This window comes from Xiphophorus hellerii, chromosome 6 (assembly GCF_003331165.1).
Source record: "Xiphophorus hellerii strain 12219 chromosome 6, Xiphophorus_hellerii-4.1, whole genome shotgun sequence".
NCBI lineage: Eukaryota > Metazoa > Chordata > Actinopteri > Cyprinodontiformes > Poeciliidae > Xiphophorus > Xiphophorus hellerii.
This window is the reverse complement of record NC_045677.1, coordinates 30227340-30254566: the sequence shown is the minus strand read 5'-3', so window position 1 is coordinate 30254566 and position 27227 is coordinate 30227340. Positions and strand designations below refer to the sequence as shown.

At 40.2% G+C, this 27227-nt stretch overlaps 4 gene segments (V, D, J or C); all 4 read left to right on the top strand.

Moving 5' to 3' along the window:
• The first annotated feature begins 6048 nt into the window (after positions 1-6048).
• Positions 6049-9546, top strand: LOC116721938 (T cell receptor alpha variable 3-like). The segment is given in 3 exon segments: positions 6049-6334; positions 6439-6781; positions 9519-9546. Coding segments are annotated over 3 exon segments (570 nt in total).
• Positions 9547-16213: 6667 nt separating this feature from the next.
• LOC116721061 (T cell receptor alpha variable 3-like) lies at positions 16214-17275 on the top strand. The segment is given in 2 exon segments: positions 16214-16349; positions 16447-17275. Coding segments are annotated over 2 exon segments (438 nt in total).
• A 2320-nt stretch (positions 17276-19595) lies between these two features.
• On the top strand, positions 19596-20424 carry LOC116721056 (T cell receptor alpha variable 3-like). The segment is given in 2 exon segments: positions 19596-19751; positions 19844-20424. Coding segments are annotated over 2 exon segments (441 nt in total).
• A 3568-nt stretch (positions 20425-23992) lies between these two features.
• Positions 23993-24734, top strand: LOC116721050 (T cell receptor alpha variable 9-1-like). The segment is given in 2 exon segments: positions 23993-24185; positions 24313-24734. Coding segments are annotated over 2 exon segments (450 nt in total).
• The last annotated feature ends 2493 nt before the right edge of the window (positions 24735-27227 follow it).

The window sequence follows — 27227 nt, the reverse complement described above, 5'->3', positions numbered from 1 at the left end:
CACCCATTCTAAAGCTACTAAAATAGCACCTAGTTCTACCGCGAATACACTCAAATAATCAGATGTTCTTTTTGAAATACTAATCTTTAATTCAGGAATCACTACGGCTATACTGGTTGCTTCACTTTTAGGGTCTTTCGACCCATCCGTATAAATTTACAAATATTCATTATATTTATTCTGCATTTGATTATAAAATTCTTGGCAAGTATCTAATGTGTTCCTTTTCCTAATATTTGTTAGTGTTCTGTCTACATTAATATATTTCCAAGTCCATGTCGGTCTCAAAGGCCACAATACAGTTGGACTAAATTCCTTATAATATACATTAAAAATTTTCGCTCTATCATCCCCAACCCACCCAAAACTATCCATTTGTTTCTTTCCTCTTTCCCAACACTCTCCTAATAATTTCTTAACCGGGTGATCTGCATTATGTCCTTTTAAACTTATCCAATAATTGACCATTAGCTGCTGTCTTCTAATGCATAATGGCATTTCTCCTGACTCTACTTGTAATGCACATATTGGTGTTGATTTAACTGCCCCTAAACATATTCTCAGTGCTCTGGCTTGAATAACATCTAACTTTTTTAACCTAGTTTTAGCTGCTGATCCATACACCACACTCCCATAATCTATTCTTGATCTAATTAGAGACACATATATATTTCTAAGGGAATCGAAATTTGCACCCCATGTCAACCCAGCTAAACACCTCATAATGTTTAGAACCTTTTTATTCTTCTCCATAATATGTTCTATATGATTTCCCCAAGTTAGTTTCTTATCAAAAACTACTCCCAAAAAGCGAAACCAATCAACCCTTTCTAACTCTTTCCCATATAAACACAACTTTTTATCAACCCCTATTTTTTTATTTGTGAAAAACATTACTTTGGTTTTTCAATTGAAAATTTAAAGCCCCACTTTACTCCCCACTTACTCACTTTATCTATACCTTCCTGTATTTTAACAATAAGATGGTCCACATTTCTTCCCCTTTTCCATAATGCTCCATCATCAGCAAAAAGTGACTTACCAAAACCGATGGATAATTCTTTAAAAATATCGTTGATCATAACTGAAAATAATGTTGGACTTACCACACTTCCTTGAGGGGTTCCATTTTCTATTTTACATATTTCCGAAAACTGACATCCTATTTTAACTTGAATATTTCTATCCCTTAAAAAATCCCATAACCAATTAAACATATTACCTCCTATACCTATCTGATGTAATTTAATCATTAACCCTTCCCTCCATAACATATCATATGCTTTCTCCACATCAAAAAACACAGCAACAACAGTTTCCTTATTAATCTGAGCTTTTCTAATATCATCCTCTAAACATAAAATAGGATCCATTGTTCCTCTCCCTCTACGAAAACCACTCTGATAAGGAGCAATTAAATGTTTTGACTCCAAATATTGTGTCAATCTCTCATTCACCATCCTTTCCACCAGTTTACACAGATTAGATGTTAAAGCTATTGGTCTGTAATTTACAGGGTTACTCTGATCTTTCCCAGGTTTCTTCAACGGAACAATAATAGCTTCTTTCCACTTACAAGGCAGTCTCCCCTCCTTCCAAATCTTATTGAATAAAATTAATAATTTATTTAAAACTTCCTCACTTACATGTCTTAGCATAATATAACACACCTCATCCTTACCTGGAGCACTATTCCTAGTTCTATCCAAAGCTGTTTTTAGCTCTCCAATAGAGAAAGGATAATTCATCAGATCATTATTATTCTCCTTTCTTCTTAAGATTCCATCATATTCCTTTTTAGTTCTCTCCCTTCCCTCCATTTCATTACCTAATAAATTTTTACCACTATGTATCTCCACAAATGTTCTCACTAACATATCAGCCTTTTCCTTGTCAGTTACAGCTACTATATCATTTTTATTTAGTATAGGATAACTCCATTCCCTTCTATCTCCTCCCATTTTTTTGATCATCCCCCAAACATCCCCTAGTTTTGTACTACTGCCAATTGTGTCACAGAAACCTCTCCAGTATTCTCTTTTTGTGCTCCTTATTGTTCTCCTGACTTTTGCTTGTGACTTTTTATATTCAATTAAATGTTGAAAATTATGAGACCTTTTAACCAATTTAAATGCTTTATTTCTTTCTCTAACTGCTTTCCTACACTCTTCATTCCACCATGGAACTAACTTTCTCCTATTTTTCCCTGATGTTTTTGGAATAGCCTCCTCTGCAGCAACTAAAATACCCTGACTAATCACTTGGTTCATACTTTCAATACTCTGATCATTTTGAACATTTAAAATTTTCCTATCACATAGGTTATAAAATTCCTCCCAATTTGCTTTCTCAAATATCCACTTTCCTCCTATCATTTCAGGCCTATGCACCTGGCCCATCCTTACTTTGCTGATTATAATGTAGTGATCACTACCAAATGACTTATTTTTAACTTGCCAATCACATAGTGGAGCTAAACAGCTAGAAACAAATGTCAAATCTAGTACAGATTCCTTACCTGAATTTATATCAATTCTTGTCTTCTTTCCATTATTCAAGCAAACCAAATTATTACTATCTAGAAATTCTTCTAAAATGTTCCCATTATAATCTACTTTTCCACTACCCCATAATGAATGATGTGCATTAAAATCTCCACACCAAATAACAGTTCCTTTCATATCCATCTCTTCAAGTTTACTTACCTCAAGCTTTTTACAAGGATTGTAAAAATTTAAAACCAACAGTACCTTCTCTTCCACCCATATTTCAGTTGCAACATACTCCAAATCACCTTTTCTTCCAATAACTTTATACGGAATACCTTCTTTAATCAGAGAAAGACACCCTCCCCCATTTCCTTCTTCTCTATCATATCTAACTGCAATATATCCATCCAATTTGAAATCCAAAAAAGGCCTCAGCCAAGTTTCCTGTATACAAATTACATCAGGTTTTTCTTTTAATTCGTAAATAAACTGTTTAAAATCTTGCCCATTTGACAGAAGACTCCTGGCATTCCATTGTAATATTGAGACTATCCTTCTTGACTTGCCTGACTACACAGTTCTCCCCTTATGTCCTCCCACCGAATATTCTTTAAGTCTAAACTATGGCACGCTGCCTTTACAATAATCTGAATCCTTTCCGTTTTTGATTTCACATCCGATGTTGCATTTATAACTCCTGCAATAAAAGTCACCATTTTCTTTTTTTCCTCTTCAATTTTCTTTTCAACCATTTCCATAATTTTTGAAATTACTTGCTTTTCTCCTGTTAGAGATTTCCCAGTTTGTTTCTCTTTCTCAACTACTTTACACGCCTCTGCATACGTTACTTTCTGCGTAACTTTTGTTTTCTGTATCATTGATTGTCGTTTCATTACCTCGCATCCCCAAAAAGCGACACTATGCTCTCCTCCACAACTACAGCACTTTGGTTTAACTCCAACTCCACATTTACCATATTCATGGTCTCCAGAACAACGGGCACATCTCCTTTTTCCTTTACACATTTTTGCAATATGGCCAAATTCCTGACAGTTGAAGCACCTCACTGGTTTGGGCACATATTCCCTGACACTAAATCTTATCAAGCCAAAGAAAACCTCCCTTGGCATTTCTTTTGTTTCAAACTCCAGCAACACAGTTTCTGTTTCAATCTTCTCTGTACCCCTTTTCATTCTTCGTGCTCCTTTTACTTCCTTGTTTCTTTCTTTCAGATTTTCAACTAATTCCTTCATGTCAACACTTAACGGCACTCCTGTTATGATTCCTTTGCTTTCATTATTTCTTTTCACCCACTTTAACAACTGCTCTAATTTTGACTTTACACACCCATCCAAGCTTTTTTGCCTTTTCAACCTGACCTTCAGAATTACAGCCAATCAAAAGATTTCCATCTCTCAGTACTTTAGCATGTTTAATTTCCCCAACATGTGTCTTAAGTGCTTTTGTTAGTTTAAGTGGATCAATCTTCTTGACTCCTTCTCCTTCATCAAATCTTATTATAATGTTCAGATTTTGTCTTTTTGGTGCTTCTTTTCCTTCCTCAATTCCTTCATTATCAGTGTCTTCAGTGCTTTCCTCATTTCCTTTTTTCCTCTTTCTTTCAGCAGCTCGCTGCTTCTTTCCACCCTTTCCCACCAATTCCCACTCTTTATCTTCATTCCGACCACTCCTTCCTTCCTCGTCACTACACTCCATACTATTACAGTCACTTCTTTCCAAATCCAAACTTAGAGCGGAGCAGATCACAGAGAGCCTATTTCTGGAACGAGTTGTTACCGAAGTAAGCAAACACTCAGGTGATGAGAAGAAGAGGAGCTGCTGCTTAAGTCCATAATCCACGCCCTCCAAAACAAGCTGCAGGTGTGTAGACGGGTTGAACTCAGCAGCTTCCCAGGGGCTCTGCATGTTGGCGACATCTGGTGGATGTCATGAGGAATGCCGGTTCCAATGGCAGAAAAAAAAACTCAAACCAAAAAGAAAAACAAAATAAAACAGAAAAGAACGCAGACCCTGACATGTTCTGCAGTGCCGAGGGGCCAGACACATTCTGGAGCAAGAAGGGTGTAAAGATAAAGTCTGGACCCCGGCCTCAGACCTCAGAAACGCAGAGTGATGGATCCTCTGGGAAGTTAGAGTCAGGTGGCTTAAATGAAGTGAGGTCTGCTACGTGAGCGCTAAGGAGAGACGTCCCAAATACAACCTGTTGATTCATTCCATCTGTAAATTTAAGAAACTCCGGTCCAGAAGACATTTCTCCATGTGTATCTTGTGAATCCTGTGAATGAGTGGGTGAGCAGTGAGGGAGGGGAGAAGGAGGAAGGGAACCAGTCGCTCCGTCTCCAGTCGTTGTATCAGCTTGTTTTAAAACTGGTTGTTCCTGATAAGCAGAGGGTTCCTTCCTAGTCAGAAATCCTTGAGCCTGTTCTTCTGAAGCGATGATCACGTTGCTGTCCTTGTTGATAAAATGAAAAAGATTTGCAGTGAGCAGCTTTATCCCATGTTTATTAAGATTGCGTCCGCCTCTTCCAAAAAGGTGAAAGCGCTGCCAATAGATCCAGAGGTTATCAATGAAGGTCACTGAGCTGGCAGAGCAGCTTTTAATCAGCCATTTGTTTATCATGTCCAGCCTGGAGTGTTTTTCGTCTCCCCATTGAGGTGATGGAATTGGACCACTGAGAAATAACTTCATTTTTAATACCTTTCGTTTTCCTGGTAGCCGCTTTGTCCTTTGGGGCTTTGGGGGGTGGATGTGTTGGACTTGCCTCATTGTTGATGTTTGAAGGTGAGGTTTCACTCAGAGGCTCAGGCTGGAGTACAGAAAATCTGTTTTTCAGTGGGATTCCCACAGAGTCAGAATGTTTTGAGGCCCGGGCTGGTCGCTCTGTCCTTGGGAGCGGGGTCGGTGGAACCGTTTTGGTTGCAGCTGCTTGTTTGTTTTTCTTTGGTGGAGCGGGTGTTGAGGTTGAAGGTGGGTTTCGGCTCAGAGCCGGCCACGCTGATTCGTCCAGGTGAGGGGTTCTCCCTGTCAGTCGCCTCATCGGATCTGCAGTGTAAGACTTTTGCTTCGGCTTGGCACCCAGAGCGTTCCAGGGTGAGCTGCTTGATGCGAGGCGTACAACCTCTCCGTTGATTTGAGGAAGAGTTGTCTGATTTCCACAGTTAGCGTTGATTTCAAAGTTCACCTCCAGCAGTTTAATCTTCCTTTCTATAGACTGAAGTCGTTGTATAATACTGCTAATGTCCTTGGGGTCGGCCGGAGGCATTTTGTCCTGGTTCAACTTGGAGATGAAGAAAAGTAAGGTAAAAATAAAAGTAAGAAAATCCCGCAGTCCATAGGTTTGAAGTAATCCAGTTATGATGTTGAAAATGTGAATATAATCATAAAAACTGTCAATTTAAAAATAGCTCAGGCAAAGTTATCAGTAAAAACGGGAGAGAGCAGGACAAGCTGTTCCTCCTTCAGCTGCCACACAAGGTATATCAAGCACTCTGTCGCTCCACAGACCAGGTCCCATCAGGTGTTCTTGTCTCCCAGGCAGAACAAATGAGAAATGTTTATCCGGTTGTTGAACAGCTGCAGCGTTCCCTCCAGATCCCGGTCTGAATCATTCCGACTGGTTCTAGCATGACACAGTCTGAGTTTGGACTGGTTTTAATGGGACGGCCCGTCACCAGGCTCAGTGAGGGGAGGAGCTCCACTCTGACAGACTTTGTGTTGGAGCTGAAGAGCTGCTGCGTTCTCTCTGTTCTTCTGTCAGTACCAGGGAAAACAATGCAGCTGCTGCTTTTCTCCTGCATGATGATGATCTTCTGCCTTCAGCCAGGTGAGTCATCTAAAGATGCAGCAGGTGGAGAAGGAGACAGAAGGCAGGAAAACATCTGGAGCTTTGAGTTTGTTAAAACTGAATTATCAATCTGTTGTTTCCAGGATCCTCTGAGGATTTACTGACACCATTTAAAGACGATCAACTGGATTTGGAAGGAAACGACGTGACTCTGTCCTGCAACTATTCAGGAACAGTAACCCTGCTGCTGTGGTACCGACAGACGCCCAGTTCATCTCCACAGCTGGTCACCTCAGGATATTCAGACACAACAGGAAGGCTTTCTTTGAGACACGAGAAAACAAGAAAGACGTTTCATCTGCTGATCTCCTCTGCTGCAGTGACAGACTCTGCTGTGTACTACTGCGCTGTGCAGCCCACAGTGACAGGAAACACCAGAACCCTGTACAAAAACCTGCAGTACTCCACAGCAGCCACTAGAGGGCCTCACTCTCTGTTAAACCACTAAAACCTGCAGTACTCCACAGCAGCCACTAGAGGGATGTTTGAAAGTACATTAGAGCATTTAAAAACATACATGTTGGTTTTGGCAGGAATTCGTCTTTATGGAAAAAAAGTATTATTAAATGTTTTAATATATAGTTTATTATATTCAAAACATTCTTAATTAAGAATGTTCTCAAAGTTAATTAACTATTGATTAATGGCTAAATAAGGTTTAGTTATTAAAAGTTGCTATTGAATTTTTTCCAGTTTTCTGCTGCATCGTCTTGGAACCAGTGTCAGACATACATGAACCTAAAGGGTCTGTTGTCTCTAAATATTTCTCAGACTGTTCTTTGAGAAGGAAACATGTAAATTTATGACTGTGAACTTTTTCTGTTTTGCTGTGTGAATGTTCTGTAAATTGTGAGCTGCTGCCAGTCTTGGCCAGGATTCTCTTGTAAAAGATTTTTAATCTCTGTGGGATAAATCAATAATAATCATTATCTTATGATTCTTTCCTGACTGCCTGGCTCGCGTTATAAATCACATTGGTGTAACTGTGAGCTCTACAATGCACAGCGACCCAGAACAGCAGACAGGTGACTTTCTAGAGGACTAAAAGGTCACAGCAGCTCCACACCGACCAGGCACCGGCCCAGGGCAGCCGCCCCCCACAGAGGTCAGTCACTAGCAAAGCAAAGCAGCCTCCCAACCCAAAGAAGCAGCCTGAGACGCAGCTTGTCTGTCTTTCTGCAGAACTTCCTCCGGGTGATCTGTCCCGCTCCAGATCACCCGAAGACGTCACATCGTGTCCGGGGTCCACATGGACTCTCAGCCCAGATCACCTCGTAAATCCAGTAAACTTTATCTCTGCTCCATAGACCTCTGTTCACCTCTCATCTCCTTCATCAGCAGCTATTAACAAATCCTTTTTCTAAAGAAACCTCAGTGGATTGCTGTTTTAGAAATGCAAAGTGAAACGGATCAGAGATCTGAACCGACAGAGCCTGGATCTGATCTGGGTTTCTACGGCTTGTATTTTATTCAGGAATGTCAGCTTGAAGACAGGATGGAAGTGGAAAATCAAGGCAGAATCAAGATTAAGGTTTCTGTAAGACTGGCTTCACTTCACACATTTTAAAATCACTCAGCAGTTAATTATTCCCAAAACTGACGAACCAATGCAGATTAGAAGCTGAACAAATAAAGATGGTGGGGAAAGGGTCTCATCTTGCCAGTTAATGAGGTCAAATCATTTAATGCAATCAGAACAAAGGACTGAGAGTCTCATCTTCACAGGGAGAGCAGCTTGGGGGCGCTGCACACCTCAAAGGGCAAAGAGGACAGATTACCGCCCCACCTGGTGAGCTAAAGCCGGGGACTGATGGACGCCCCAGGAAACCCTGTGGCTCATGGCTGACCCTACATCTGACCTTAGACCTGACCTTAGACTTGACCCTACATCTGACCCTACACCTTACCTTAGACCTGACCTTAGACCTGACCCTACCGCTGACCCTACATCTGACCTTAGACCTGACTTTACATCTGACCCTACATCTTACCCTACACCTGACCTTAGACCTGACCTTAGACCTGACTTTACATCTGACCTTAGACCTGACCCTACATCTGACCTTACACCTGACCTTAGACCTGACCTTACATCTGACCCTACATCTGACCCTACATCTGACCTTACACCTGACCTTAGACCTGACCTTAGACCTGACCTGAATGAGGAAACCAGACAACAGCACGTCTGGGTGAGACGACCTAAATGCATTGATATCCTCAGCCATAAAAAGCTTAATGTCCTCATTAGCTTTACTAACCCAACAGAACATCACTCTACCCCTGACTCTGTTTGCCTTTCTTATCTTATCAGGCAGCACTTTGGCGGCCGAGTGTTAACCAGTAGTGGTAAAGATCCAAGCCCTTCTAGATCTCAGCGTCTTTTAGTGTCGCTCCTCCACCTCGTTGCCTCATTCAGGTTACCTGAACCGACCTCCAGATCTGGATTTCCTGTTGTTCCGGTCCACTCAGATTCTGGTCAAGGCTCCACAGTTGGCTCCGTCCACTCCACTGCTGCTGCATACCCTGTCCGCCCTCCTACTTCTCCATCACACGGCTGCTCACCATGGTTCCCATTGTAAAGAAAATAATTATTGTTTGGTGCTTAATATAGCTAATCCACGACATGTGTAAAGGTATAGCCAACACTTTAATTTGGAATAGTTTCTGTTGAGCAGTTGGGAATTCAGCAGACAAAGCAGGGCCTTTTTTCCTCCCCCTTTTGACAGACACAGCAATAAAATTTACAATTCCGAGAGAGCAGAAGAGACTTCTTGGCGCCTCTCCCCGTACCTGGCACGGCCCAAGACGGAGTGGTTCCCCCTTTCGCCTAGACAAAAACCAGACATCGGGGCTGTGATGAGGGGAGTTTCTAAGTTTCTAATTGGTCAAAGAACGGAACGCCTTGACTGCATATATTAAATAGGGAAACACCTCTTTCATTAAAAAGTACAAGTCAGCAAGCCAACGGAGAGGTTTTTTCATCTTTTCCTCCACATTTTGGGCGCCTTTGTCTGTCTTATGTGTTTCGTGTTGTCTGTTTTGTGTAGTCTGTATAAAATGTATATCTCTGTTCCTCTGCAGCTTTGTTGTTCATTGCTTTGTATGAGATTAAACTCTGTGATCTGTGACGTCAACACGTTGTGTTGTTTCGTTTTACCAGCACGCCGTCGCTCCACGTCGCCCACTGAGAGCGTCACTCGCCAAGGACTCGGAAGATCCCGGGCAAGATTAAAGAGGAAAAGAGCCAAACGTTTTGTCCAAAGCTAGCATATAATGATCCTCATTTTTTAATATTTGGGGGCTTCGTCCGGTTCTGGAATCTTGGCGGGTGGCGGTCTCTCCCTGATCGATCCGTCCGGCTGGTGCGGTAAGACGTTTTTTAATTACTCTTTTGTTGTGTGCAGCCACGTTTCGGAGCTGCAGGGGTGGATAGTTTTGTCTTAAAATAGTCTGTTGTTAGTTATAATTGGAATTTAACGATAGCCTGCGGTAGGCTTTGAGTGTGTGGTACACTGTATGGAAATACGCATGTACAGCGGACCGTAGCGGGTTCAGACTGAGGATTTTGCGCTCCCTCAGTTGTAAAAGCTGGGTTTTCTTAAGTTTATGTCTTTTTCCCTGGAGACCCATGGCTGTGCTCCTTAAAGAAAGAAATTTAGGAATTGTGTATTTTGAAAATAGCCTGAGGTAGGCTTTAGATTTTAAAATAACCTGGGGTAGGTTTATTCAGTGTGTGGGACACTTTAAAAAATGGCCTGCGGTAGGCTTTGATATGGTGCATCTTTTATTTTTTTGGCCGGCATTTTATTTTTCCCCGTCTGTCTGTTACGTTTGTCTGAAAACGTGTTTGTGTTCTCTCTGTGTGTGCTGCTTTGTGTGCCGGCTGCCGTGGAAGTGCGCTGTTTCTCCTCAGAGTTTTGTGTGTGCGTATGTGTGTCTGCGTGTCCGTGTGTGTGCGCGTGCACGAGTTCGGGCTGGCTGTGTGTTTCAGCAGAGTGTTAAGTTGTTTGGATAGCGCTGTGTGTGTGAATTTGCATTGATTTTGCTGCGTTTTATTGTGAAGTTATTATGGACACTGAGTTGCGACACGTGCTATACGCTATTTTATGGTCGGGGTTCGTTGAAGAGTCTTAACGGGGAAAGTAGAACGATGGCGAACACGTGGTCGTTTAGTTTAAAAATAAATAAATAAATAAAATAAGAGATAAGTAAATAAAACTGGTACCAGAAAACAAAATTATTGGTTGTGGTTTGATTTTTACATAACTTTGAGATGTCTCTCTTTTTAAACGTGCACGGGGAATTAAAAGGTTCCTGACGATTGGATTTTAAAATTAATTAAATTGACACATGAAAATATGTTAATAAAACATTGGACAATTCCTGAAGCTTCAGTAAATTTGATATAAATTACAGAAAATTTGATAAAAATTACAGTTAAATTTGATAGAATAATGACCACAGACTGACACTTGGGGACTGATGAAATTTTGACTGAATATAAAACCTGGACAGATGTGTGTGTTTTGTGTTTTCTGTAATGTGTTGTGTGTTTTTGTTTGTGTTGTCATTCGTGTTGGTCTGAAAGAGTGTGTGATTGGAGATAAAATACCACTGGGTATTTCATGTCATATAAAATACAGAGCAATTTTTTAGTGCTGTCCCGTGGTGTTACATTTCCAGTTTTAGGACACCCTATGTGTTGAACTGGACTAAATTATTAAAATTAGGCAATAACAGCAGTAAATGTGACCTGCAGTGTAAAGATTGGAAGGTTGTTGAAGGATAGAACCTTGATAAAATAAATCATCTGAACAAAATTGAAAATAAATTATGGGTTCTAAGGTTAAATAAATAAATAAAGAAAGATAGAATAAGCCAAGAAAATTAGGTCACAGAGGATTGTAGACATGCTGTCTTGGCCAATTACTAGATAAATACATAAATAGAGTGAATGAATAAATGGCTAAATACATGACTGATTAGGTAGAGAAATAAATAAAATAAAACTGTGTATAGCATTATGCACTAAATTAGTAGATAAAAATGTAAATAGAATGAAATACAATTTACTACAATGGGACTTTTTTAATGAGTTGAGGATACAGACAAAAAACAGAACAGATCTTTAGAGAAACAGGCTCTAACTGTAAGAGGAATTGCTCAGATAACAACAAACTGCAATATGCAACTGACTCTAGATATTTTTACAATCAGTCTTTTTTCAAACTGACCAAAACTTTACGATAGATAAAATATTGTTGAATCTACAGGACTTACTGATAATTAGACAGAATAAATTAGAAGTCACTCTCTTGTTAAATAGAAATTGATTTAATATAGAAAACTTTGCTAAAATTTACGAAATTTGTTGTTGAAGGATAATATTAAGTTAGAAATAACTTATGGGTTAATCAAAGAGGATTTGGTGGAACTTTTTTAGAGAATAATGTAGATTAGGGGACTTGCAGCAGCCCCCTTGCAGCAGCTCCGCAAAAGGGGGGGGGCACAGACCTGTGCTGTAACTTCTACCCCCACTAGATTCAACTAATTAACATGTGAAGCCTCTTTGCAAACCACGTTTTTAAGTACAAAGCAACCTCTGCTCACAGAAGTTCAGCAAGGGAGAACGAGCAGCTGTAAGGCACGTGATTTTCTCCCCCATTGTTTAAAATACCTCCTGATAAACTGTCTGAATATAAGTTACAATTGTAGTAGTGAGTAGTTTAGGATTTTATCTTTAAATTTCTTTTCATTAGTCTGATTTTTTATTTGGCTATTTGTGTCAGTTCTTTGTTTATTTTGTTAAATATAACGAATTACTTTCTTTCTTTTGAGTTATCAGTTTCCTCTGGACCCGTTCACCAGGGGATAGGGTACTTTGGTCTTTAGTTTAATTTCTTTCATTTGTAAATTTGGTAATATTCTGACCAGTATTTCTCGAAATTTATCATTTTTAGATTTTCTTAACTAAGACTATATTTTTTCTCTTTCAACGTCTCTCTGGCTGGTTTATGCATAACCTTCACTGAGTTTTTAATTGGTAAACACGTTTTGTCAAACACTGCTGAGTATTTTTGAGACGTTTCTACAATTAATTATTTGAAAATCATGAGAGTAAAATTGCATAATGAGCTTTAAAACTGTAATGTGAAATGTTTTTTTTGAAAATAGTAATCTTGAAGGTTTAAAGCATGCTATAATAAATTGTTCTGTTTGTTTTGACAGTTTGCCTGTTAGGACGGGGCGGTATTGGGTAGAAGTTCTCAGTAAAATAATGACCCTGTTTAATCAACATCGTTAGTTAACATATTAGGTACTGATGATACATTAGCCAGTAATGTATCATACAGAGGGAGAATATGTTATGGGTTATTTTTATATTACTTAATTAGATTACTGAAACACTTATATTACTTAAACAAAACTTTTGAAGAATATGTCTGATAAGTGCTTATTTTGAATGGATTTGAGTTGTTCTCCATTAAAGGATGTTCTGATAATGGGCTAACATATTTTGAGAAAATAGATAAATTTATAGTGATAATGGAGCATATTTTGGTTAATTAACTTGGGAAAATAATTATAGAAATTAAAATATTATTGTGTCAGCCATTTTCAGAGCATTAATTTAATGGAGCATGAATGTTTTAAGAAATGTTTTGAAGAATCTGTTATTGATTAAAGTTATCACTAATCAGTAAAAGTACACAGGTGGGATTATAATGATTTTTCTAAACTTGATTTTTGTTTTGATTTACATCCATTTAAAACGATTTTGAATAAAACTTTAAATTCGACGACAAGTATAAGCCTAGGTACAATTGGTGTATTTTGAAAATGTCTGGATTTGTTTCATTATAATTTCTCCAAGTCTAACTTTTGAATTTTGTTTAAGGAACGCATGTAAAATGATTTACACAGATAACAATAAGATCTAGTTTGTTCTATGAAAGTAATTTAAACTGGACTGTTTAATTCACATTGTTATTCATTTTTTGGTGGTACATGTAAGCTTTACAACTACATTTTTAAGTTTTTGTGATTGTTTTGTTTCGTTTGTTTAATCCTATTTTTACAAGATTGGTTTAAGAAAAGATCTGCATATGTTTAACATTCTGGGAACACGTTGCTTTGGAAACATGTCTTTTGAAGCAAATGATTACAGGGTTTTGGTGTTTTCCATCGGTTAGGAGCTATAGTATATTATAATAGAAACGTAAATTGAAGGGATCACATCCACCATTTGATGAACAGAACTGGACAGAGTAGGAGATAAGGTTTCACGTGATGTGTTGCTCATGGTTTTACACACAGACTGCCCTGGAGCTCGGAGCTCCAGGACTCTGGACTCTGTCATACAAGCTGTGTCATGCGAGGCGGGGGTGGGGCTGCTTGGAGAAGCGGCTTCACACTTATTTCGAAGATAACAGCCACAGAGCCACGAGCGTTGGAGGATTCACTTGAACACAAAGTGAATTGAAGATGTTTGTGTTGAATTACACAAATGAATGATGCCTTTGGATAAATCTGATCTCTGTTTTGTCATTATAGTTTTGCAGCTGGTTTCCTGGTGCCCTGCGGATGTGGTCTCCTTCAAAGTCTGCGTTCTTTGATAAAAAGGATTAAAATAATTTCCCTGGATGGAAAATAACAAAACAAATTTATTTTTAGGTGAAACCATCGTTTGATTATGCTGACTGTAATGAAGATGATATTAAAGAATGTGGTAATTGTGTTTCTGAGGCTAATGAAATTCATGTTGAACACAAAATGTCTGTTTAATGACCTGTGACAGGTCGTTTCTTGAGGTTTCCAGTCGAAGAAGATCAGGCTACAAGAGGATCATCATCGACATTAATCTTTATTGCGTGTTTTTCGTTCGTTGAGAACTCTGGAAAGGACTTTCGTTTCGTTTTTTGCGCGCAATTTTTGAACATTTCTTGACGAAGACTTCATATTTTTTGAGAGACTGTCGATGGACATTTAAAAAAAAAAAAAAAAAAAACAGAAATAGACGAGCAACAGATTGTAATTTTGTGTCTTTCTCATTTGACAGGTTGTACTTGGGTGGTGAATGTTGTCTTTTAAGTTGCAGAGCATTTCTTACTAATTTTACTATGTATGTCCCTGTTTTATTTTTTCATTTTTCATTGTGCACTTTGGGTTTTGTTTGAAAAGGGGGAACTGTATATAATTAGGCTACGTCAACCTTTTGTTTTCTATTTTTTGTTTTGTTTTATTTTTTTAATACATAGTTTTGGTTCTGCATTAGAAGGCTTAATCAATTTTTATTGAGGTCTTTTTGAAGACCTCAAAAGGGGGAACTGTAAAGAAAATAATTATTGTTTGGTGCTTAATATAGCTAATCCACGACATGTGTAAAGGTATAGCCAACACTTTAATTTGGAATAGTTTCTGTTGAGCAGTTGGGAATTCAGCAGACAAAGCAGGGCCTTTTTTCCTCCCCCTTTTGACAGACACAGCAATAAAATTTACAATTCCGAGAGAGCAGAAGAGACTTCTTGGCGCCTCTCCCCGTACCTGGCACGGCCCAAGACGGAGTGGTTCCCCCTTTCGCCTAGACAAAAACCAGACATCGGGGCTGTGATGAGGGGAGTTTCTAAGTTTCTAATTGGTCAAAGAACGGAACGCCTTGACTGCATATATTAAATAGGGAAACACCTCTTTCATTAAAAAGTACAAGTCAGCAAGCCAACGGAGAGGTTTTTTCATCTTTTCCTCCACATTTTGGGCGCCTTTGTCTGTCTTATGTGTTTCGTGTTGTCTGTTTTGTGTAGTCTGTATAAAATGTATATCTCTGTTCCTCTGCAGCTTTGTTGTTCATTGCTTTGTATGAGATTAAACTCTGTGATCTGTGACGTCAACACGTTGTGTTGTTTCGTTTTACCAGCACGCCGTCGCTCCACGTCGCCCACTGAGAGCGTCACTCGCCAAGGACTCGGAAGATCCCGGGCAAGATTAAAGAGGAAAAGAGCCAAACGTTTTGTCCAAAGCTAGCATATAATGATCCTCATTTTTTAATACCATCAAGGACTGTCTTTGCGTTTCGTTGACTCACCTCCTGGCCTGCATCCACCACCCCATCGTCAACATTCGTTCCATTTGTCTGTCAGAACCTCGAATCCTGCTGTTTGCTCATGGTGGAGATCAAGGCTAACCTTCCTGTCCGCTGCTGACCCCGTGGGCCACGCCCCCTCCCCGAGCGGTCTGCTGAATCCCTTCCTCTCCTGAGTACAGCTCTTCACTGGACTCTATTAATTAGAAATCTCTAAATTCTGCTTCCTTTCCTGAGAGTGTTTTGCATGTGGGTTAAACATATTCCAAAAACCAACATCACACTGACCTTCCATGTAGAGAAAACAGGTAATGGGCTTCAGGTAAAACCATGTTGGCCCAGTCCAACATGGTTCTGCCTCCAGGAACCATCCAGAGCTCAGCTTCCTCCTTCTCCTCATTAACCAGAACAGCTAGTCCAATCATTTCCTGTACTGTCTCTGCACTGGTTGGTCTTCAGACTCACACCACAGCAGGTAACTCTGACAGAGCTGTTTCTTCCTGTTAAAAGGAGGGAATGAATAAATTAAGGACTTGATGCAATCCACTGGATTACTGCATACAGAAAACCTTTTAATCAATTTGAATAAACTGAGCTTAATGCACTGATTTAGAATTTGTATTGATGATTCAGTTGAATTGACTGCAGATTTCTCAATACAAACTTTATATTTATGTTTTATAACAGTTTCATTTATTTCCATCAGAAAGCAGCTGAAGCTGAAAGTATGTTAGCCAGGAGGAAGAGGAGGAGGAGGAAGAGGAGCTGAGAGCTTCAGGGAGGAGCTGATCTGTTCCTGATCTCTAAAGAGACTCAAACTTCCTCCTTCAGTTCAGTTCAACTCTCCAACATTAACTCTGCTCAACATGGACTATTATGGTCTGTCTCTGCTCATCATCTCTCTGCTAACAGGTCACACTGTCTCTGTTTTTCAAAAACACATTTTCAAAGTTTTATTAATGTGAATTTATTTCCAGAAACTGAAACTAACAGATTTCTTTTCTTCTAGGAGTCAGATGCCAACAACTCACTGCGCTTCAGAAAGAAGAGTTCGCTGTAGAAAGCAGCAAAGTTACTCTGTCCTACACTTACTCCAAAACAGCCACTGGAAGTGATTATTTCTTCTGGTATCGACAATATCCTGGAAAACCTCCACAGTTCCTGATCTCTCACTCAGGAACAGGAACACAAACTTCTCAGCCGCTTCCTGGTTTCTCCTTCAACATGAATGCTGATAAAACCCAGATGGATCTGCTGATCTCCTCTGCTGCAGTGACAGACTCTGCTGTGTACAACTGCGCTGTGAAGCCCACAGTGACAGGAAACACCAGAACCCTGTACAAAAACCTGCAGTACTGTACAGCAGCCACTAGAGGGCTTCACTCCCTGTTAAACTACTGACTCATGCAGTACTCCACAGCAGCCACTAGAGGGCCTCACTCCCTGTTCGGTTGTCTAATGTTAGACCAAGCCAAACATGGTTTTTCTCTTGTGCTGATGATCCTGACAGATTGTTTTAGACTTTCTCAATGTTTATTATCTTATCTGCCAAAAATCCCTTCCTATTCTGTTTTTAGAAATGATAATGATGGATTTTCATTTCATTTTTCTGCAGCTTAACATTCATCAAGCTGAACAGTCGCATCGTTCCATCACACACTAAGCAGATGAATAAATGTAAGTACATATGAACAATGAAATGACTCCAATTAATTTATGAACCATCACCTGCTGTGGCCTGAAGGCAAAGTCTCACTCTTCTGTGTTCAATCTAACGTCTAATTGCTTCAGTGGCTCATGATGTTTTGGGCTTTTGCTCCTGGTTGATTTGATGATCTGGAGGCTGAATTCCTGCTCTGCTGTCACTCTGTCGACTGAAATTATACGCACCACTTCAGAGAAAGTTTTATAATCAGTCAACATCCATCTGATTTAAGAAAGAGAGAGATGGGTATATATATATAATTTAATTGGTAGATTTAATTACCTCCATAGTGTAATGTTTTCAGAAACAACTGGTCCTGGGTGTGAATTGTAATCCGTCAAAATGACAGATTGACTTCAGGTTTTTCAGTCACCATTTTAGAAACTATTCTACTTATTTATACCCAAATAATAAAGCTCCTGATAATGTAACTTTACAATATAGACAAGCCTGCAACAGCAGATCTTACAAGTCTCAGCACCACAGAGAGCGACTATGTCATTCTGAAATCCATCTGACATGAAGTTCAACAAACCAAGAGAACAACAGAAACATCAGGCTGCTGGTCACTAATTATGAAACGACACAAATTCAAATCAGTTCAGAACCGCGGATGGGTTCAGATCATCTTGACACTTTATCAATTTCTACTCAGAGCCTGGAGCAGCTAGCAACTGCTGAAGCTACGTTTATTGTTGGCGCGTTGAAGCGGGAACGACGCAGCGACTCCTGCAACGCCATCTTTGATCTTTGTAACTCCGTTCACACAAACTGGGCGGCTCCAATGGAAACCTTAACTATAAACGCCATTCTGCTTTCTTGGCTCAACAACGCTCAACAAGAACTGTTGAAAGCGACTTTAACTCAGCCTTCAGTCCCTGACATCACCGCTGCAGTACTCCACAGCAGCCACTAGAGGGCGTTTTCAATGGTTTGTTAGGGTTCAGTCTGATTGTTGTCGTGGTGATACTAAGATCATTATATTAAAATCAAGGCAAACATTTTTATAAACCAGTCACGTACATGGTAAAAACAGCAGCAATAACCTGGGCGGATATCGTAAAACCTCTGAAAGTCAAACTTTCACAAGCATTTTGGATTCATTTCAGTTTTTAGAAATCTGAAAATCACATTTGCCATAAGTTAAAGTGAACAAACAAAATAAAGTTCAGTTCTCAGGGATATTTTACTGACATCTGCTTCTTGCTGCTTCACTAGAGTCTGCAGCAACGTTACAACAAGTGAAGACGTTCAGATTGCAAGTGTTAGTCAGAAGAGGACGATAAAGGTCACAGCCTGGCATGCAGTGAACATGAGACCTTTTAAACATGATGCCAAACTGGACACCATGCCTGGAGCAGATCCTGAGCAGCTGCAGGCCCGTAGGGAGACAACAGGACCAGATCGTCTGCACACATTTACAAGATGGCTACCCACCATTCACCCAGTCTTATAGTCACTTAGTCCAGACAAATTATAAAGGTACAAGTTGGTCGTTAAATTAAAAGGCTTTGAGAGAGTGATGTGTGACGTGACCCGCTCAGCAAGTCTGGCTCTTTCTATTAAATCAAAAGTTCTTTAAACAATCGTTTCAAAGTCCTGGGGCTGAACATTTGCTTCCGATGTGCTGAAACATTTAGTACTTAGTCATTTGTTACACCGATACCCTAACAAGACCCTCAGTGTTCCACAATTTAGCTCAGTATGGTGAAAAGTTACCATCAAATTACCACTTTATTGTCGTCCAACTTCATTCCTATTTAAAACCCAAATGAAAAACTCAGAGCCTGCAGCTCACAGAAAACTAGAGGAAATAGACAAAACCTATCTTTTATTGTTAATGCAAAATGTTATGCACTTTTCATCTCTTCTCATCTGACAAGCTGGAATATAAGCAATATTGCTGCAAAATTTTCCACAAATGTTAAATAAATGTTGTGAAAAACTAACCTGAAGAAGCTGACCAGTGAAAAATTACAGTTTCTACAAGTTTTACTGCATTAAGTCTAAAGATCCACATCCCAGTGAATCATTTGGACTCGTTCTCGTTCAAACTGAGTCTTGATTAAATGTTACTGATTCACTTACTAAACTGATATTGGAAATTATTTTGAGGTTTTGATAATAAGGTGATACAATGCTGGAGCCAGTAGATTGTACAGATAAATGATTAAATATGAACAGATTGAAAATAATATTTCAGTTCTGGGGAGGGAAGGGCAGTGGGGGTTCTGAAAACATTATGATCCCTAGGAGGGCATGACAGAAAATAATGGAGAAACACTGGATTATTGTGACGAAGGCTGAATGATTGTGTTGATGAATTCTCGGGTTTTGGAGAAAACGTGTTTGTGTTCACTGTGTGTACGTCTGCCGTTCTTGCTGTTTGGAAATAACAGAGCACAAATTCATTTTTCCAGGTTTTTGTTCTTTCTCAATTTAACAGAGAAGAAGATGAAGAAGAGGAGGAGGAGGAGGGGAGAAAAACGGAGGAGCTGAATGACTGAAGAGACACTTCCTCATTCAATGCAGATCAGCAAACTAACCACCAACATTAACTCTCTTCAACATGGACTATGAGCTTTTGGTGATCATTACCTCACTAACAGGTCAGTTTGATGTTTGGTCAGGAATATGTTTATGACAAATCATAATAGAAATAAAAAACAATGAAAAAAGTTAACATTTTGTCTTTGCTCAGGTGTCATCTGTCAACACGTTACTCCAGTGAAAGACGAGAAGTCTGGTTCAGCAGACAGCCCTGTTTCTCTATCCTGCAACTACAGTAAAGGTGCAGCAGATTATTTCTTCTGGTATCGACAACATCCAGGGAAACCTCCAGAGTTCCTGACATTTAATACGGAAGTTGAAGAAACGCAGAAAGAATCTCGGTCTAGACTCTCTGGTAGAGTTCGAAAACAGGAAAGCCAGATGGATCTGCTGATCTCCTCTGCTGCAGTGACAGACTCTGCTGTGTACTACTGCGCTGTGAGGCCCACAGTGACAGGAAACACCAGAACCCAGTACAAAAACCTGCAGTACTCCACAGCAACCACTAGAGGGCCTCCCTCCCTGTTAATCCACTGGTTGTTGAGTCTTTAGACTGAAGACAAAGACAACAGAGACATGAAGCAGTAAAGATCAGACAGAGCTGCTGAGGAAGCAGAAAACGCTCTGATTGGTTGAGTTGAAGTGGCCCCGCCCACTGACCTTCAGCTCATTCAATGACATCATTTCTTCCTCTTTCTGCTGCAGTGGAAGAACATTGTTGATCTGCAGTGTGGCTCTAAGGACTCCAAAGACATGTTGCTCTGCCTGGTTCTGCTTCTGTCTCTCAGTAGAGGTGAGTTTCAGATCAGGGATTCTAGTTCAGGTCCAGCAGGAGACAACATCTGGGTCTGCAGACGTCGTTCTGACCTCCAGGCTCCTGTTTGTCCTCTAGAAACAACATGGTTCCTGATCCTGGATCAGCAGCATCATCTTCCTCCACTGAGCTGACCATCAGAGAGCTAACCCTGGCAGACACAGCTCTCTGCTACTGCGCTCTGGAAACACAGTGATACAAAGTGGAGAAGAGGCTGTACAAAAACCTGAACACAGATATCTGACTCAACTTCAAAGAGGAGGGAAGTGGTATTCACAGCTCAGCTTCATATCAGATGATTCTGATCATTCCTGCTTGATTTTATTACCCATCCATCCATCCATCCATCCATCCATCCATCCATCCATCCATCCATCCATCCATCCATCCATCCATCCATCCATCTTCTTTCGCTTATCCGGGGTCGGGTCGCGGGGGTAGCAGCTTCAGAAGGGAGGCCCAGACTTCCCTCTCCCCAGCCACTTCTTCCAGCTCTTCCGGGGGAATCCCGAGGCGTTCCCAGGCCAGCCGAGAGACATAGTCCCTCCAGCGTGTCCTGGGTCTTCCCCGGGGCCTCCTCCCGGTGGGACGTGCCCGGAACACCTCACCAGGGAGGCGTCCAGGAGGCATCCTGGCCAGATGCCCCTCAACTGGCTCCTCTCGATGTGAAGGAGCAGCGGCTCTACTCTGAGTCCCTCCCGGGTGACTGAGCTTCTCTCTAAGGGAGAGCCCAGCCACCCAACGGAGAAAACCCATTTTGGCCGCTTGTATCCGCGATCTCGTTCTTTTGGTCATGACCCAAAGCTCATGACCATAGATGAGGGTGAGAACGTAGATCAACCGGTAAATCGAGAGCTTCGCTTTTTGGCTCAGCTCTCTCTTCACCACGACGGACCGGTACAACGCCCGCTTGACGGCAGACGCTGCACCAATCCGCCTGTCGATCTCCCGCTCCCTTCTTCCCTCATTCGTGAACAAGATCCTGAGATACTTGAACTCCTCCTCTTGGGGCAGGACATCCCCCCTGACCCGGAGAAGGCACTCTACCCTTTTCCGGCTCAAGACCTCGGATTTGGAGGCCCTGATCCTCATCCCAGCCGCTTCACACTCGGCTGCGAACCGCTCCAGCGAGAGCTGCAGATCACGACCTGATGAAGCCAGTAGGACCACATTGTCTGCAAAAAGCAGAGACGAGATCCTAAGGCCACCAAACCGGATCCCCTCAACACCTTGGCTGGTCTAGAGATTCTGTCCATGAAAGTGATGAACAGAATCGGTGACAAAGGGCAGCCCTGGCGGAGTCCAACTCTCACCGGGAACGAGCCCGACTTACTGCCGGCAATGCGGACCAGAACCTGACATGATTTTATTACATTTTACACAAATACATTTTTTAAAACTTTTTCACAGAATATGCTAAAAAAATCCTTTGACATCAATTTCTACAAAAATAACGACATGACAATATTTAACATCAAATTAGTGATTGCATAAATATTCACCCCATTTAAAGTGACTGAGCTCATTCAACAGAGGTCCAGTGGTGGTTGAAGTCTCTTAATGAGTGAATGTGTTTCCAGTGATTGTAGTAGAAACACATAAACACTGATCTGCTGAAAATAAACGTTCTGTGGGATGGAAATAAATATTCACTCACTTTATGGGAAATATGTATTTATTTTGTCTTATTTTGTAGGCATCAGTTTTCCCTCAACATCAATTTGTATCTGTTTGGTCTAATTTTGTGGATCATGACTGATTTGTAAAAGCAATAAGACGTGCAATCTGTCCAAGAAACTATCGTATTGCTACTGTATTAACTAGAGGCACAATGTGAATATTTCCTTGTGGGACACGTTGTAGTTACAGGAGAGAACAAGTCTTTGGACCTGGACTTGATATTTGTGAAATAGCCTAATTCTCCAGATGCAAGACATTTAAAATGTGTATTAAAAAAGACAGCGAATCGCCAAAATGACATTAGAAATAAACATTTTATATAAAATTGAGGTAACGTTGGTACGCCATTCTAGACGATCTCTCCCTACTTCACAAAATCTGTCAACTCAAAATAAAATGCAAACTGAACAAACATGGTTGTCCGGTAGAGGCAGCAGCACCAAGGCTGTGCAGAGCTGGATGGTTACAGTTCATTTCTCCAGGACGTGGCTCTGACTAGGTCACTTTATCCTGGTTCCCTTCCTTTGAGATCAAAAATATTTAGTTCAAGAAAATAATTATTTTCCCCAATAGTCCTTAGCTCAGTTTGTCTTCTTTCTACAGTTCAGCTTCTTCCAAACAAATTGAAAACTGCATTAAACACGTTTTTGATTCAAAATAATTCACATGCAGGCAGAAAGCAGCACTGCTGTCGCAGAACAGAAATTCAATTTAATCGATTATTCTGATGATTAATCAAATAAAACATTTTATAAAATAAAATATTGGTAAATACTTTTGTAACAGCAGCTTTATAATTGGATATCAACATCATCCCAAATGTTCATATTTGTGCATCCCTAATTGTTACTTTTCTGTAGTTTAGAAAATTAACCTGTAACAACAGCATTTCACTTTTTAAATTAACGTGAACAAAAGTTATGCAAAGATCTGAAATTATATAGAGTTTAATAATAAAGCAGCAGGCTCACAAAGATCCTTCTAAGAAATGTCTGTCCTCCAGTTTTCATCTTCAGTCAATGTAACAGATGAACTCACTTTGCTCAGGCATTTATAGTTTCTCTGTCCATCTGAACGACTGGATTTGGTTCCTCCGTCACACAGAAACATCTTCCAGCTGTGAACCGCCGTGAGGCACGTGTTGGGACCGGGACAGAGGTACATTTATTTTCCAGTTCATCTGTAAAACTATGCTAAGCACGAGCTACTGCAGCCTGCTGTGTTACATCTGTCTGCATGTCTCCGCTCCACCTGTATGCATACACCTGCCGGCCATTTGCTCCAAACCTGCCACTAAGCAGCAGCTCTGGGAGGACAAAGGCTGCCGTACGCCAGACACTGTAAGGATGCTTATTGGTTCCCTGCTGAGTGATGAAAATCTGTACATTTTCGTCTGCCAATGACATCCCCCTGGACCAAACCTGAACATTATGCTGCTAGCACTTAACTTCCTGCTATGAGTTGTTGATGAATGCTAAGTTTTTTATTGATTTTGTCCAGTTATGAAAAGATTTTCATCTAGCATTAGCTTGGAAAATGTTGGAATGTTTGATTACAAGTTAGCATTTGTCCATCAATATTTCTTCTTTCAAGAAGAGAGCAATTACAGGTGACAGGCAGCCGACAGAAAGTCACAATGAATCAGCAGGAAAAGCTAGAAACGCTGAAAGGGTCAAAGTAAATTCTGTTTGTGGTTTTTGTGTCTCGCCCCAAATCTGTTCTAGAGATGCTTCTGACACCAACTGCAGCAAATCTTCCAGAGCTTCTCCACCTGTCAACATTAAGAAACGATTTTCTGTACACTAGAGGGCGCCATGCTCCAGCAGGCGGCGCTCTCCTTGTGCTCTGTGTTCCAGCATTGTGTCAATAAGAAGTGGTGCTGTGAAGAGAACAATAGTCAGACTGAATGTTGAACATCAGCTGCTTCCTCCTGCTGATTTAAACCTTGGTGGACAGATGGAACATTGGCTGTGGATTATTCTGGCTGCTCTTTTCTCTGGTAAGATACAAAGATCAACATGTTTCCTCTACATGGAGTAGAAGTCTTTAAAGCTGCTGATTGTTCGCCTTTAATCAATCATCTTTATTGATCCATCTCTTCCTCTGCATGTTCTGTTCTTCCCCAGAGTGTAAAGGAGACTCAGTGAAGCAGACAGAAGGAGAAGTTGTTGCTGCTGCAGGAGAATCACTGACTCTGAGATGTACCTATGAAACCAGTGATCCATATCCATATCTGTTCTGGTACAGACAAGATGAAAACGGTTATCCAAAGTTCATGCTGAAGCGATTCTCAACAGGAGGAGATAATGCTCCAGAATTCAAGAAAGATAAATTTGATGCTCAGCACGAGAAAACCTCGTTTAATCTGAAGATCCAGGATCCGCAGGTTTCAGACTCTGCTGTGTACTACTGCGCTCTGCAGCCCACAGTGACAGGAAACACCAGAACCCTGCACAAAAACCTGCAGTACTCCACAGCAGCCACTAGAGGGCCTCACTCCCTGTTAAACCTTAACATTCAGGATCAAGTCTGATTTTGTATGTGGGGATAAAAATGCGAGAGAAAATTATTTCCTTCTGATTAAATCCTGTTAAGTTTTTCTTTAATGCTTCAGAATCAGAATGAGTTTGTTCCCTTTGCCAGTAAACACATTCAGCCGCTAGGAAACCCTTTGGTGTTATCATGCAAAAATAAATAAATACAATATGAATCACAAAGAAAAATGTGTGTGTGTGTGCAGAGCAGCAGGTGGATAATGAGGCTGTGTTGTTTATCAGTTTAATGGCTGAGGGAAAGAAACTAATGTAACGTTTTAATGTCAGAACATCAAGACTAGAACCCAAAGTTAATTACAGCATTAAAGTCTTTTTTCTCTGCGTTTGGTTGGTTCCTTTTTTGTCCAGCTTTTCAGTATAGAAACATAGCATAAAGTTTCACTGTTTAATATGAGGAGCTGTTTAGGACAAAAACTATGTTTTGTCTCACTCACATGTAGCACTACTTAATGAACTAAAGGACTAGATAGCATCTGATATCAGAAGACCAAATTCATCTACTGGAGCTGATCAGTAATCAATAAAACAATACAAAAGCTTTCAATACCATGTATTTTAAAGAAGGAAAATTAAGTGAACACCACAAGACACAAACATACATAGAAACCAAAAACAATAAATTACTACTATATATATATATATATATATATATATATATATACACACAGTACTGCAGTAGATCTTCTATATAGATGTGCACAAAGAGTCCTAACTTTCCCTGCCGGTCAGCACATTGTCTGACTGACACATTTAAACATCCATGATTTGTTTGTCCAGATACTTAAGGAAAAATGTCCAGGTCCAATTCATTTCCGATGAATAATGGATTGTGTGTCTATGTAGTGAGATGGAGGGGGAACCAGTACAGACCATCAGCCTCCTACCAGACCAGTATGGAGTGAATTTCAGGTTCTCCTGGCCCCTGCCAGTGGTCAGAAGCTTCCATCCTTTAACCCTAACAGGGTCACCTGGCCTGTATTGAAATAAACAGGACCAGTAAATTACCAGCCTGCTAGTTAACTAGACTTGTTTCAGTTATTATATACAGAAATAAATGCAATTATATCCACAATCAAACCTTTAAGACAAAATAAAGATATCAGATTTGTCTCATTATCTAAAACCATATTGAATTTAAGAAATTACAATTGATGATCAAACAATTAGCATTGGCTACCAACATGCTAAACAAAACAACATTGTGTTCACTTCTCACCAATTCCATAAATAGTTCAGTGCATGACGGCTTCATGGCTCCAAGCTCACTGGGTATTCAGAGCTACATGGTTTTTATATTATAAGTTTTAAAAGTGCATAATAAACAAAGAACTAATTGTTTGGAAGCAAAACCTGTAGCTCCTTTGTCTCCAGCTCTTCCCTTCACACCTGACTGGGAGAACTGGAGCAGACCTGAAGTGGTTCAGTGATTGGCTGAACGCACTGAGTGACTCACTGTCACTCTAACCAATGGAGCAGCAAAGGTGGGATTAAAGGCCGTGTTTAATCTGGGTTACACACACAACTAAACACTCTCTCTCTCTCTCACACACAAAATACTAAATTATACTAAATTATCACACACACAAACCATACAGACATACTATTCTGAATCATAGGTCTATATGTGTGTGTGAACTACCACAGGCTTAATGAATGAATGAATGAATGAATGAATGAATGGGCATCAGACTTGTCTTTGTGTGAGAGTTGTCACAGAAGAGGCGGGGCATAATTTGGAGATCAGATGGCGTTGATACCTCAGAGCTCTGGAACCGGCGTCGCTCCGTTTGACGTCTCGCTCAGTCGCTCGGCGCCATCTTTAAAGGCCACAGACCAAAACTAACTTTATTCTGGTGTTTTTATTGTGTTACCGTTCGCTGTGGAGTTGTTTTCAAGTTGGATATTGAATATCAACGCTATGCGGAGTAAGTGGCTTTTAGCTCAAGGTCGATCCGATTTATGGACGCTAATTCCTGCCAGCTGTTCTCTGCGCTCCCTCCTGAAGCGCTCAGCGGTTCACGTGGGGACCGTCAGTTTCTCAACCAAACACTTATTATTGTAATTTGTACTTTGTAATAATTAAATATGTTATAGAGCTATTTGCATAGATTTTTTTGACTGTAATCATCAGATTTTAGTGTTTTTCTTGTCTAGATATTTTCTTCAAAAAGTGGTTTAACATCAGAAAGACTTCTGTAGTTTCAAATATTAAAAATCTTAGAATTAAATAGAATAGAGTATACTTTATTGATTGCAAAGAGGAAATTGTTTATATTTCAGATATTTTAATATTCTCGGTCCTAAAACTAAATGGATCCTTTGATTTGTCAGTCCTCTGCAACGTCAGCGAATACCTGACAGAGAACTCACTGACTGATGGAGATCAATGACAGCAACGTCTGACTATTCAGTAAAAACATCCCATAATCCAACGAAGCTCTTAATGGTTTCTGCAAACACAAAATAAAAACTACCTCTAAATATTC